The 13,589-nt window shown below is 55.2% G+C and overlaps 5 protein-coding genes across 5 annotated transcripts; 2 read left to right on the forward strand and 3 right to left on the reverse strand.

The window, feature by feature from the left end:
* Window positions 1-3,073: 3,073 nt before the first annotated feature.
* Window positions 3,074-4,048, forward strand: J3458_017733 (uncharacterized protein; the record flags this gene model as incomplete). Its single annotated transcript, XM_007814415.1, has 1 exon — window positions 3,074-4,048. The coding sequence occupies one exon, from the start codon at window positions 3,074-3,076 to the stop codon at window positions 4,046-4,048; it is 975 nt and encodes a 324-aa protein (XP_007812606.1).
* Window positions 4,049-5,159: 1,111 nt separating this feature from the next.
* J3458_017734 (uncharacterized protein) lies at window positions 5,160-7,636 on the forward strand. Its single transcript, XM_007814416.2, has 4 exons — window positions 5,160-5,768; window positions 5,886-6,280; window positions 6,401-6,936; window positions 7,000-7,636. The coding sequence occupies exons 1-4, from the start codon at window positions 5,567-5,569 to the stop codon at window positions 7,172-7,174; spliced, it is 1,308 nt and encodes a 435-aa protein (XP_007812607.1). The 5' UTR covers window positions 5,160-5,566; the 3' UTR covers window positions 7,175-7,636.
* J3458_017735 (uncharacterized protein) lies at window positions 7,000-8,862 on the reverse strand (the record flags this gene model as incomplete). Its single annotated transcript, XM_066121118.1, has 2 exons — window positions 7,000-7,679; window positions 7,731-8,862. The coding sequence occupies 2 exons, from the start codon at window positions 8,860-8,862 to the stop codon at window positions 7,675-7,677; spliced, it is 1,137 nt and encodes a 378-aa protein (XP_065973875.1). The 3' UTR covers window positions 7,000-7,674.
* A 416-nt stretch (window positions 8,863-9,278) lies between these two features.
* On the reverse strand, window positions 9,279-9,764 carry J3458_017736 (uncharacterized protein; the record flags this gene model as incomplete). Its single annotated transcript, XM_066121119.1, has 1 exon — window positions 9,279-9,764. The coding sequence occupies one exon, from the start codon at window positions 9,762-9,764 to the stop codon at window positions 9,279-9,281; it is 486 nt and encodes a 161-aa protein (XP_065973876.1).
* Window positions 9,765-10,840: 1,076 nt separating this feature from the next.
* J3458_017737 (uncharacterized protein) lies at window positions 10,841-13,045 on the reverse strand (the record flags this gene model as incomplete). The annotated part of the gene is made up of 1 exon (XM_007814418.1): window positions 10,841-13,045. One exon carries the CDS (start codon window positions 13,043-13,045, stop codon window positions 10,841-10,843), a length of 2,205 nt encoding a protein of 734 aa, XP_007812609.1.
* Window positions 13,046-13,589: the final 544 nt, after the last annotated feature.

Here is a 13,589-nt window from a genome sequence, read left to right on the forward strand (position 1 = left end):
ATCACAATTGCACAGCAGCCTGTGTCTCCTCGGCAGGCCGATTTGAAGCCCTAGACTCCGACCAGCTACGGCGATCGGCACGGCTAGATCCATCACACTGTGTGTGTACTACCGAGCATGGCGTTTCAACAGCCACGGTGCCAATCCCATCACAACACGGAGACCAGTCCCTGGTGAGTTGTGACGGCGGCTCTCGGCAGACCGGGTCCAGCATTCCATTGATGCTGATGATAGACTTGGCCTTCTTGGCGAGCCTTGTAGGGCAATCAATCGGGCAACGCATTGCTTCGTCCTAGTACGCCCGGGAAACGAGGCTCGGGACTGGTTAGCCACCTGTTGCAGATAGTCCCTGTTGAGAGCGCATGCAGACTACGAGTACACGATTCTACCGAGTAAATAGCCCGCAAGATTCGTCCTAGAAACAAGTTTGGTGCCTTGCTCCCAGTGGCCTCGCACGGAGTTGCAACTCCCAGGCGTGGGCCACCGCCGCTGGTCTCCAGCAATCCGCGTTAGTCCCAGCAACTTTGGACCAGGAGAGAGGCTGTGATGCTGAGATTTGATGCTGAGATGGTGCGCGCGGACACTTCCCGAACAGAACAAGATTGCACCATGGGGCATGGGCAGTGGCTTGGCCATGGCTTCAGCCCAGCTCCAGGAATCCGCGCTGGAACATTGCCCGCTGGATCCCAGTGTGCCGCGTTGCCGGCTAGGCGAAGAATTTCCAACTGTTGAGATTTTTAAAATTGACAGCCACTAACCAGCACAAGGCCTGGACTGGGCCATCCCAACCTTACGGTATGATTGACGACGAACATGTGGTCGGCAAACATGACTGCATTTGCCCGCCCGCTGCCAAAGAAGATTGTGACATGGTTTCGCGACCCGAGAGCTTCGGCGGCCAAGCGCTTATTCGGCATCTCGTCATAGTCGTGGCACCTCGGGCGTATTTCGCGGGTAGCTGTTGTCATCCAACGTCTCCCATTGTAAGTTTTGCGCCTACTAAGCTAGGTAGGTATGCGGAGTACGGAGGCACGCCGTACGCAGTCATCCTTTTTATGAAACAGAAGACGCTTATTACCTCGCAACTCGTTACGACCGCGACTGGGACCCTCCCGTTAACCACAATGATAAGCTCCGAATGTCAGCAGTGGGGCTTGTTTCTGACAGGTGCGGTGTTGGCCGTCACTCCATCGTCGCGCAGACAAGACAGGGTACAAGACAGGGAGTGCGGAGTGAGCTGGCTGCTCGCGCAAGCAATGCTGTCACGGATATATGTTGAAAAAAACATGGAAAAAAGAACAGTGTCACCAACAATAACCGATCTTAGAAGCCAAGGCAATCTGGGCAGCGAGACTGGGGTACTGCTGCACACAAGATTACGACCGAGATGCAAAATGTCAGGATGACATGCTGAAAGCTTGTTTCAAAGCCACACTAGATGCACACTTTGCCGAGTATAGACCATGGAAGACCATGGAGGCGGGCAATGTGGCTTGCCAATCTTGGGTTGTGCTGGCTGTGAACATGTTGGAGTGATAGCAGCAAGAAGGTTGAGCCGAGTTGATCGGACCCTTTCAACACGCCGTCGGTCGATGTCATTTGTCCCCGTTTATACGGAGTACTCGTATGGCAACGGAGGTGCAGACGCAATCAACAGCAAGCACCTGAGAGAGCACTGGACTCCTTGAAGCTTGGGGAGTGAGTCCCTGGGGTCAAAGGCGCCAAGGCCTAGGCCCAGGTCCTCGTCCAGACGTGTTATCTCCTTCGCCCTGCTGTGTAACGGAGAGAGAGGTACCTGGCACGCGGGTTGCAAAAAAGGCCGCACACCCCGCACCCATAACCACACACACAGGTGTGCGGCCTTTTGTGCAACCCGCGTGCCTGGGTACCTGAGAAGCTCAGTTGTCAACACTGAACAGCACAGGCTGCCGCCCATCCAAGCAAAGGCCACGCAGCCCGCCCACTTGATCCACGACTCGAGCGCTCATCAACCGTCGAACGACGTGGACTGGCCCGCGCCTCATTCAACTCCGTCATTGCTCCACTGCCGCTGGCTGCAACCCCTTCACCACCTGTAACAGCCCTATTGGCTTAACGTTCGACCTCGCCTGCCCCGTTTCGCCCACCCAAACCGCTCAAACCAGTTGACCCGCACGCGGGTTGCAAAAAAGGCCGCACACCTGTGTGTGTGGTTCTGGGTGCGGGGTGTGCGGCCTTTTTTGCAGCCCGCGTGGACCCGTCAGACTTGACCCCAGTGACAATCTGGACCACCCTCGCATAGCCCCCCCGTTAGCCACCCCCGGTCCGCCCATCTGCCTTCTGCCTGCGCTGTTGTGGCCCGGGGCTCGTTCTTTGTCCCACCGCGCTCCTGCCTCATCCTCATAATCTGTGCGACACTCGACCAACTCTCCTTTGTTCTGCCGTCAGTCTCCATTCCCCTTTTCTTCTTTCTCTTCTTCCTTCTCCTCATACAGCCCGTCTGTCTCAGCAACCGGGTTTTTGAAGCGCTCCTCAACTGGTAGTACTCACTTTCCTGTACCGGAAAGGAGAAGCAGCATCACTTGGACTTGGACCTCGACATCATATCGTCCCTGTCGTTGCCCTCAGACCTGTTGCTCCTTGTCGACCAAAACTGCCCGACCTCTGCATTTCGGATTGCCTCAGTCCACTTCAACATGTCTGCGCTCCTTCACACTTGAACTCATTATATCTTCAGTGCCACTGATCTTCCAAGATCTTGGCGTCTATTTCCATCACTTGCGTGCCATCGACCTAACCTACCATCTTTTCCTCGCTTCGTTCATAGTGCAACGTTGTGCGCCTCATTTTAATCGCCCCTTCACCGAATTCTGTCATCCATCAGCACCCATCGTCTTTCTCAAGGATTCGACACGCGCTTGTCATAATAGTGCCTCTCAGCACGCACTCGAATCGCCGTTGCACTCGCGAACTATCGCCCGACTGGTCAAACACTCTGGCCATCACGCGATAGAAAGCGTGCAATTGTTCCCAAGCACCAGAAGCGGGATTTTTGGGAATAATACAAAACGGCGGGAGAAAAAAAACATTCACAATGCACAAGTCATCTTATGTCCGGAACCAGTCCGGAGGAAAATTTCGGCCAATCCTCCTGGTAGCCCTGGTGATATTAATCGTTTCTCTGTGGTTCGGCCGCCACCTCCTGTACACAAGTTGGACACTCGCCGCCCTCCGCATATTCTGGCAAGACAACGCATCCGATTTCATTCTATCCGAGTCGCACGACAATTTCGACGTGTCTTTTGCCAACTATAGTATACACCAAGTCAGTGCTGAGCCGTATGAAGACGTGGTGCCGCCCATCTTACACCACATCGCATTGGGAGACAACGAAGGCCGATGGAAGGCCCGCTGGGGGGAGGCTGTGCAGAGCTGCCTAGATATACATCCTGGCTGGGAGTCACATATCTGGACCGACGACAAAGCCAGCCAGTTTGTCAGCGAGAAGTTCCCTGAGCTGAAGGAGCTCTGGGACAACTACAATTATCCCGTGGAGAGGATCGACGCCCTTCGATATATGCTTCTGTACGCTTATGGAGGGGTCATCCTGGATATGGACCTCAAGTGCAAGCGGGCCTTGGGTCCTCTCAGACGCTTCTCGTTTGTTGCCCCCGAGGCTCACCCGACAGGCTTCTCCATCGGGTTCATGATGGCGAGCAAGGGCAATGCCTTTGTTGGCGACATTGTCCGCAACCTCACCGTTTACAACAAAGAATGGCTGGGGCTTCCGTACGCGACCGTCATGTTCAGCACTGGCTGCCATTTTGCCTCGGTAATCCACGTGTATGAATTCGACCGAACCGACCTCAAGATCCTCCCTGGTCCTCTGCACAGCTTGAACGGGCGAGTATCGACGCCCATCTTTGACCACCTGGGCAGCTCATCATGGCACTCGTACGACGCGAAACTGATTGTAACAATTGGAAGCCGAATTAACCTGATTTTCTTCTTTGTGGGAGTTGCGCTGGCGCTGTTTTTGAGAAGGAAGTCGCTGCTACGACGATTTTAGATACCCCCCCTTTTCTCCGTCCGACGTATTTTCTTGATGTCATGCTTGATTTACCTGGGGGCCCATGTTTGCACGCAGGAGAAGAAGGTGACGGGCGAAGTCATGCATGCCGCACGACACCCCCAAAACATGACGCATGGCAATATCTATATATATATGCATGGTTTGATTCATTGCTGAGCGAAAGGTACATAGAAATATTGGACACTTTGTCCTAATCTAATATCAGCGTATTTTGGCGTTGGGCTTGTCGTGTGCAGTGTGCAGTGTGCGGGTGTGGTTGAAGCATTTAAAGCCGCAAGCAGGGATGGAGATGACACGAACAACAAGCATTCAGGAGGTGGATACCAGTTCTAAGCCCAGTCTTCTGGGCCAAGGCGATGAGACCAAGATTAAACTTGGCCCGTCCTTGATGCTGCCGTGAGCGAGCAATTGACTAATGTGGTGGCATGATGCTTCTATGACTCGTTGAGTCGGTACGGAATAGCTGTTTTACACCGGCTAACCCGTTGTGACGATGGCCGCTGAGCGGATGGCCCCGGCCGTGTAAAGTCAAATATCAATTGATATTTGAAGTCAACTGGTCTATCGGCTGTTGAGTTGTTTGGACTCAAGGTGCTGGTTAACAGTTGGAGTGTCCTGCCCATTGGCTAACCATGGGCCCCGCACTTAAGTTGACCGGGAGCGGACACTGGTGCAATCTACCTACCTAGGTACGCTGGACTTGTTCTTTTCTTTCATTTTTCATTTTCGTGGTAAATACTTTGCGGCTGCAGTATTGCCTGCATGGGCGTCCAAGGCAGTGCTGGCCAGATCAGCAATTGAGATGAGGGGTCACGTCTGACGGATACACATATGGACCAGACGCAACAGAGCTACTGTGTGGCATGGAACTATTAGTATAGACTGATCATTGATGCACCGGTTGACCATTTACAGCGCTTCGCCCCTGGGAGCCCCCACCCACAGCACGAGCATTCGCCCCCTGGCCCCTGATGCCCCAGCGCCCGCTGGCATCTGGAATCTAGCAATCCATTGATGGATGCTTGCATGTCGAGACTTGGCGGAGACTTGGCGGAGACTTGACGCTTTGGACGCCTTCGGTTGCCACCGTTGATCTGGTTGGTCACATCTATCGTCGGGAAACCATCATGTCCTCCAAAATTAACACCTCCTGCACACCATCAACCCATCTTCGCGCACAGCCGCCGGGCTTGGCATTCATCCCTCTTTTTCCGCCCCCTGCGTAATAAGGCATCATCCCCTCGTTTGATCATCCGTACCTGATTCTGCTTCCCTCTCTTCCTCTCGACTACCGGCGTGCCCAATCGCCCAAATTTCTGCCAGCATGTCCCTATAGAACAGAAAGCCTATCCTCCATCCGTCGACCATACTCGACTACCCAGGTAACTTTCTTTAGCGGCTCACGATACTCTATCGGCTCCCGCACTCCCCTCGGCTCCTCGAGTACACAAGACGGTCTGGTCTGCCTTTGCTTTCGGGCTGAGAGAGCCCGCAATGCTCATTTCGCCTCGCTGTCTGCGCCTCCGCCCGCGCGTGCTTCTTTTCTCCAGTGTCGTCTTTGGCCTCGTTTTCTTTTCTCTTTTCTCCAGGTCGAGCGGACCCCGGTTTTTGGATCAAGCGAGCATTCGCCAGCAGTTTCCCCTGGCGTGGGAGCATATTCAGCAGTTTAATCAGCTCAATCGCACTACCGGTGGAGGTATATGACTTCTCCTGTTTTTCCCCGGGTCCTCGCCGCGCTCGATAGAGGCGCAACGTTGGAGTTGTATCCCGTGGGCAAAAGCATGGCAAAGCATCGTGCTAACTCCTTGAATAGCTTGGTTCGTCCCGCCGTCGTGGCAGGGAGACCACCCCGAGCCGGAAAATATCCTCGACGCTGCCAAATTTGCCTCAGAGGCTGCCAAACGCAGCCCCCAGCGACAAGTGCCTTTCTCCAACATCCCTCTTGTTGTTCATCAGAAGTGGAACGAAGTCGATTTGAGCCGTTTGAACAGCGATCTCCTGGGCTATATCGAACGATGGCTCGAATATTCCGTTTCCGCAAATGACACCTTTCGCGGGATGGCGTATTTCCTCTGGGCCGATGACGGCGTTGCCTCCTTGGTGGATAGATATGAGCCTGATTTTGTGCAAGACTTTGAAACCATGTTTTCGAGAGTGGAAAAGGTGGATATTTTCAGGGTATTGGTGTGCAAGTGGTTTGGTGGTATTGTACGTTTCGCACTTTGTTTTCTTCCTTTCTTTCTTGCTTTCTTTCTTTTTTTTTTTTTTATCTGCCGGTGATTGTGTCCCATGACAAGCAAGACATGTGGTTTGCTGACAGATTTATAGTACGGCGATGTTGACACCGTACCGCTCAAGCACCCCGCCGACTGGATTCAAAAGGAGGACATTACGCAGTGGACCGACGAGGAAACTGGCAAGACATACGGCAAGGAACTGCCCACGGGTGATGATGCGGATGTCAAGCTTGCGAATACTAGGCCCGTAAACCTCCTCTGGGGGCTCGAGGCGGACACGGACCCGAATACCAATCAATTCTGGCGCATGGGCTATTCACATCCTGTTCAGCTGACAAATTGGGCCATGGCATCTGCTCGGCAGCATCCCATTCTACATCGATTCCTCGACCGTTTAAAAGACAAGCTGGTGACGGAGAAGCAAGCTGCGTTACTGGCCGACAATGGGGAGAAGCCCAAGGTCCACGATCCGTTGACGCGTACGGGCCCGGCTGCCGTGACGGAAGCCACCATTATCTGGCTCCAGAAGCAAGTCGGATTGCGGTGGAACGCAATGACGGGCCTCAAAGATGGGGGGCGGTCCAAGTTGGCGTCGGATGTGCTTGTTTTGCCTATTACCGGCTTTAGGTATGTGCTTTCTACGCTTTAACTTTTCTTTTTGTGTGTTTGCGTGTGTCTAATTTCGTATAGCCCCGGCCGTGGCAGTTTCGGCAACATGGGCTCCAAGCCATATACCGACCCAGACGCTCGCCTTGCTCACCACGCCATGGGATCGTGGCACAAATTCGATGCCCGTGTCGAATACGGCAAATTTTGTCGCACGTTTTTCGGCATGTGCAGGGACTGGAGCAAGATGCCGTCATGAATGTTGGGCGGCGGGGGTGGTAAGGGGGGCTATAAAGGGTATACATATCTACATGGTACTTTGTATATGTTGATGACATTGTGTACAGTGTATATATTTTTCAGAGGCAACAGCGGCTTTGGGTAGCATGGGTGGGCGTCCGACGGGATTCTGAATTTACTTGCTTACTTGGGTTATCCATGAAGCTCGTTGCAGCGCATTTTATAATTTTCGGTTGACAATACACGGATATTTTATATATGTATCGCGCTGGTGCTTAAATAAAAGCTTCAAGAGACGACGGCCAGTCTTCAACTCCAACTCCCGGTATGTTCACGCTTCTTTTCTTTTCCCTCGACATCAATCGCATTTCACTACATACGAGAAAATGCCCCGAATCGAAATCCAAGGCTATAGAAAGTCCGCGCCAAAAAAAAAAGAAGAGGAGTAGGAAGAAAGGAAGGGAAAAGCCCTCCACGACACATGCCCCTTCCTCCTCCGCAACAGCATCCAGTCAAGCGCTAACCTAGGCAAAGTCAGCGTCTCCTCGGTCCCGGCGTGATGACGGTATAGTTACACGTAGGGCAGTAGGTCTTGTCGTCTGGCGTAGCAGGGTACCAGTCCTTGCCATAAGTGGCATTCAGACTGACGCGGCCGACGACGCCGCCCTTTTCGGTGCGGATCCAGGTTTCGGCCTCCCAGCGGTGGCGGCGGAGGACGTCGCTGGACACGCGAAGCTGCCTCGCGCCGCGGATCCAGCTGCCGTAGCCGCCGTAGCCCGAGTGCTGGCCGAAGCAGATGTTGAGGCCGTTGCCGGCGACGGTCATGCCGGGCACGGGGCCGTCCCACTTGTAGCACCAGGTGGCGCCGTGGTCGTGGCCGGAGAACAGGCCGATGAGGCCCGGCGTGGCGGCCACGGCCTTCATGAAGGGCTCGTCCTGGCCGCCGTAGACGCACTCGTCGCCGTTGGAGCCGTCGGCGCACCAGCCCTGGGCCTGCTGGGCCAGCGGCACGTCGTCGTTGATGCCGGGCTGGCGGTGGGCGTCGACGCTGCCCTGCACCGCCAGCGACGCGTTGGTCGGGATGTGCACAAAGGCCAGCGACGGAATCACGCGGTGGAAACGGCGTCGCAGCGCCGCGCTCGTCGCCTCGAACCACTGCACGACGCTGGCGTCGACCCAGTCGGGCTGGCCGACCTCGCTGCCGTCGGCGTTGCGCTCGCGGAAGTAGAAGCCGCCGCGCGAGTCAAAGAACCAGAGCACCAGCTCGGGCGCGCAGTCGCTCCGCGCGCAGTCGGCCGCGTACACGGGCAGGTAGTAGTTGGTGACGCCGGCGTTGCGGCCGGCCACCATGTTCCCGGTCAGCGAGTTGGGCCAGCGCCGCTCGCGCGCGAGGAGGCCCGCGCCCGAGATGTTGAAGTTGTGGTCGTGGTTGCCGTACGTCGACGCCCACGGCAGCCCGCGCGAGACGAGCGGGCCGACGATCTGGTCCAGGTAGGCGGTGCTGTTCTCGAGGTACGTGTTTTCGCCCGTGATGAGGTCGCCGTTGAGCACCACCAGGTTGGGCGCCTCGCTGTCGAGCACCGCGTTGATGACCTTGACCGAGTTGATGTCCTGCTGGGGGCCCCATTGGTCCCATGCGTCTGTGGGAGGTTCACGGCCTTGCTTTAGCTGTTTTTGCCGTCGAGGGTATGTTGGAGACGGGGTCATGGGGCCGGGGACTCACTTTCTCCAAAGTGCAAGTCTTCAAATATGGATATCTGGAACGTTCCGTCTTGGTTAAACGAGAGCCTGCGGTTGTAGTTACTGCTACTGCTGTTGCTGGGGGCATATGTCTCGGGGACTCGAGCATCTCGTCGCACTGGGGACTGGCGCGAGACGTCGACACATGCAGACAGCATGAACAGCAGCACGGCCGCCAGCATGATGAAGAGGCCTTTCTTGGTCCACGAGAAAGGGGAAAAGGGGGGTGTTAGCAAACGACCACAAGACAAAGGGGCTCAATACGAAAGCATATGTGATTTTTTTTTTTAATGGTCTCGTCATACAGGGCTCATTTTATACATGTTGCCCGCGTTGCTGCATTTCCATCCATGTTGACTAGAGTTCCTGAGCGCCGGGGACTTTTACGACTCGCTCAGCACGTCCATGTGGTTGCTGTATTGCACGCGGAAATTATACATTGTATCGTCGGCGCTCATCTGACAAACGGGCGAAACCCACACCCCTGTTGTTGGAGATTTGCCCGAACCAGTGGCGTCGACGGGTTGCGCAACGTGTGGTGAGTGAATTAAAGTCATGACAACATCATGACCGGCTGGGAGCGTGCGTGCGTGTCTCTTGTTCCTGCAGAAGCGTCTTTTGATGCCGAGCACGTGGACGAGAATATATCCGGGGGTTGGACGGCCTTGATGGTTCGCGCGCTTCGGCCCGGTGATGATGGGTGGGATGCATGTGTCATGTTCCTTGCTGCGGCATCGAGACCAGTCATTGCAACGAGAGTAACAAGAGTCTGGTGTGCCTGTGCCCGTCAGCTGGCTTTTAATTCCCGCATTTGCGGCTAGCGCATGGACCGATGTTGCACTGCAGCAGGCAATGTTCATCACCCCCATGGGACTCGTGGTCTCCTTCTCATGGTCGAAGTTGAGTGCGATGTGACGGTTGATGCTCTGCGGAACCTACTAGGAGCAGACACATCTTCTTCAACTACGAGCTGAGTAATGGCACCGGGTCAATGTAGGTTTCCGGACTGGGCGTGCAAGTACTCTTCGTTGTTTCTAAATATCTTGCTTCCCTTTGAGGAAGCCCAGACATGTCAAGTCTAGATGTCCCTGTTCAGCGCCGCCGCGCAACTCCCCAGGACAACCACATCATCCACCTCGTTCGTGTCCATGACCAACACGCAACTATTCTGAGACCACGTTCTGGCCTCAAACTCCGCCACCAGCAAGCACCCTCTGCCCGCCCACCGTCGTGTCCCACACGTGCCGTAGTGCCCGAGGACGGATAGGTCCAGCACGAACCGAGGTCCAGCACGCACAGTTGCTCGGAAAAGTCGCCGCTCGACGACTGGATACATTTGTCCGTGTGTCTCCTTCATCTTTTCTACATTTTGCTGCCAGTCTCACCATAAGCTTACAAGGTCCCACCAATCCAAGACGGCGTCTCGCACCATGATTCCCCAAGAGGCATTGTCAACTCGATCTGGACTTTTGATCTGGCGGCCACCCACTCATGTACAAAGAGCAGGCTCAGCTGCACAAGCCACGGCGGACCATTATTCGGTGTGAATTCGCTGTCGTTTGCCCCTGTTTGGTCCTCCAAATGCCCCGAGAAAGAACACCCCACGTCAGTTTATAATGTTTATAATTGAACACAAGGCCAAGAGTAATTGGGGTTGGCATCATGTCTGAAAATATTGATTGTCATGTCGCAGCTGCCAGGTCAACATGACTTCACATAAGGACCCCAATACAGGATTGATTGTCTACGTACCATGGTATTCATAGTCGAGCCATCATCTTGCCATGGTACTTACGCATGCACTATTCACAGACAATTCTCAGTCAATACATGTTTGAAAGTGCATAACATAACGGTCATTAAACTTTCCCCCGCTGTTTGGGGGGCTCTGGCTATCTCTCCGTAGCTATCTCAAATTCCACAATCATAAACTCTTCATACTACTCTACAGGCGAGCTGCCTTCTTGTTTCCGCCCCTCTTGAGGTCGAATCGGTCCAGGTTCATCACCTTGTCCCAAGCGGCAACAAAGTCCTTGACGAACTTCTGGGCTCCATCGGCGCTGCCGTAAACCTCTGAAACCGCACGCAGTTCAGGGTGGGCGCCAAAGATGAGGTCGTTGCGAGAGGCGATCCACTTCTTGGCACCAGTCTTGCGGTCAAAACCCTCAAAAGTGTCCTCGCCAGTAGCCCTCCACTCGGTATTGTTGTCCAAGAGGTTGACGAAGAAGTCGTTGCTTAGGACACCAGGGCGAGAGGTGAAGACACCAAGGGCAGACCCGTCGTAGTTGGCGTTCAGGGCACGCAGACCGCCGACGAGGACTGCGAGCTCGGGGGCGGAAAGGGTCAGCAAGTGGGCGCGGTCAACCAGCAGGTGTTCCTGCTTGACAGAGCCATGGGACTTTCCGTAGTTGCGGAAGCCATCAGCCAGGGGCTCGAGGTAGCCAACAGACTCCACGTCAGTCTGCTCCTGGGTAGCATCGTTGCGACCAGGAGTGAAGGGCACGGTGATGTTAACGCCAGCGTCACGAGCAGCCTTCTCAACACCAGCAACACCAGCCAAAACAATGACGTCGGCAAGGGAAACCGTCTTGCCGGACTGGTTGAAGCGCTTCTGGATGTCCTCCAAGGTGGCAAGGACCTGGGATAGCTGAGCAGGGTTGTTGACCTTCCAGTCCTTCTGGGGCGAGAGGCGGATACGGGCACCGTTGGCGCCACCACGTTTGTCGCTGCCACGGAAGGTGGAAGCGGAAGCCCAGGCAGTGGACACGAGCTTGGAGGTGTCGATGCCAGACTTGAGGATCTCCTCCTTGATGGCGGCGGCATCCTTATCGTCAATCAATTGGTAATTGACGGGAGGGATGGGGTCCTGCCAGATGAGGTCCTCAGTGGGAACCTCGGGTCCGACGTAGAGAGTCTTGGGGCCCATGTCACGGTGGGTGAGCTTGAACCAGGCACGAGCAAAGGCATCGGCGAACTGGTCGGGGTTCTCGAGGAAGCGGCGAGAGATCTTCTCGTACTCGGGGTCGAAGCGAAGAGACAAGTCAGTGGTCAACATTCTGGGCTTGTGCTTCTTGTTGGCATCGAAGGCATCGGGGATAATTTCGTCGTCGGTCTTGGCAACCCACTGGTTGGCGCCAGCAGGGCTCTTGGTGAGCTCCCATTCGTACTTGAAAAGGTACTGGAAGTAGTTGTGGCTCCATTGGACAGGCGTCTTGGTCCAGATAACCTCGAGGCCGCTGGTGATGGTATCGGGCCCCTTGCCGGTACCGTAGGTGCTCTTCCAGCCGAGACCCTGCTGCTCAATGGGGGCACCCTCGGGCTCCTTGCCAACGTTGGTGGCAGGGCCGGCACCGTGAGTCTTGCCGAAGGTGTGGCCTCCAGCAATCAGGGCCACAGTCTCCTCGTCGTTCATGGCCATGCGGCCAAAGGTAGTGCGGATGTCGCGAGCAGCAGCAACAGGGTCGGGGTTTCCATCGGGACCCTCGGGGTTGACATAAATGAGACCCATGTGGGAGGCGGCCAGAGGGGACTCGAGATCACGCTTCTTGACGTCCTTGTTGTCGTTGTAACGGACATCGTTGCCCAGCCAGGTGGTCTCGCCACCCCAGAAGACGGACTCGTCGGCTTCCCACTCATCAACACGGCCTCCAGCGAAGCCGTATGTCTTGAAACCCATGGACTCGAGGGCAACGTTGCCCGCGAGGATCAGGAGATCAGCCCAGGAGATCTTGTTGCCATACTTTTGCTTGATGGGCCATAGCAGACGTCTAGCCTTGTCCACACTGACATTGTCAGGCCAGCTGTTGAGGGGAGCAAATCGCTGCTGAGCATGGCCACCGCCGCCACGGCCGTCGAATACTCGGTAGGTGCCAGCACTGTGCCAAGCCATTCTGATGAAGAGACCACCATAGTGGCCAAAGTCGGCGGGCCACCATTCCTGGGAGTCAGTCATGAGGGCAGTGAGGTCTTTCTTGAGGGCCTCGTAGTCGAGGGTCTTGAAAGCGGCGGCATAGTCAAACTCCTCGCCGAAAGGGTTGGTGACAGGGGTGTTTTGGCGGAGGACGTTGAGCTTGACGGACTCGGGCCACCAGTCACGGTTTCGGGTGCCGCCACCAGCGACGTTGAGATGGGGACACTTGCTCTCGGCCATTATGATGGAATGTAGGACGAGTAATGGATGAGTAATGGATTTGGTTGGGAAGAAGTATGGAAGAAGAAAAAAAGGGGAGAAAAACGAACAAAGGTGGGAGGGAGCAGGATGGCGGGGTATATATAAAAACGTCGTCAGGTCATCAGGTGCCACAGGGGCGCAGGTACCTAGGTAGGTAGTTGAATCAAAAGTGAGAGGACACGAACATGGAGAGATTCATGTCGAAAGGGTGGCAAGTGGGAAGGGGGAGCATGGAGGATTCGAGGAAGCTTCAGTCGACCCCGCGCAGTGCTCGGTGTTCCAGTGTTCCAGGGGATGCTGTCGAATGCCGTGGCTCAAACGGGGTGCACAACTGACCAGTTGACGACAATGGAGCGTTGATTGCTTCGATTGAAACGCCGATGGGTACATTTGCGTGCTCCATGACCAATGGCCGACTTCTCGTTGGTCACGCACGACAGCCACTGTACGGAGTACCTCTACGGAGTACCAAGGTACAATGGCACCATGGTACAGGGGCAAGCTTAAGCTTGGCGGCTGGCCT

This window comes from Metarhizium acridum (genome assembly GCF_019434415.1).
Source record: "Metarhizium acridum strain ARSEF 324 chromosome Unknown scaffold_443, whole genome shotgun sequence".
NCBI lineage: Eukaryota > Fungi > Ascomycota > Sordariomycetes > Hypocreales > Clavicipitaceae > Metarhizium > Metarhizium acridum.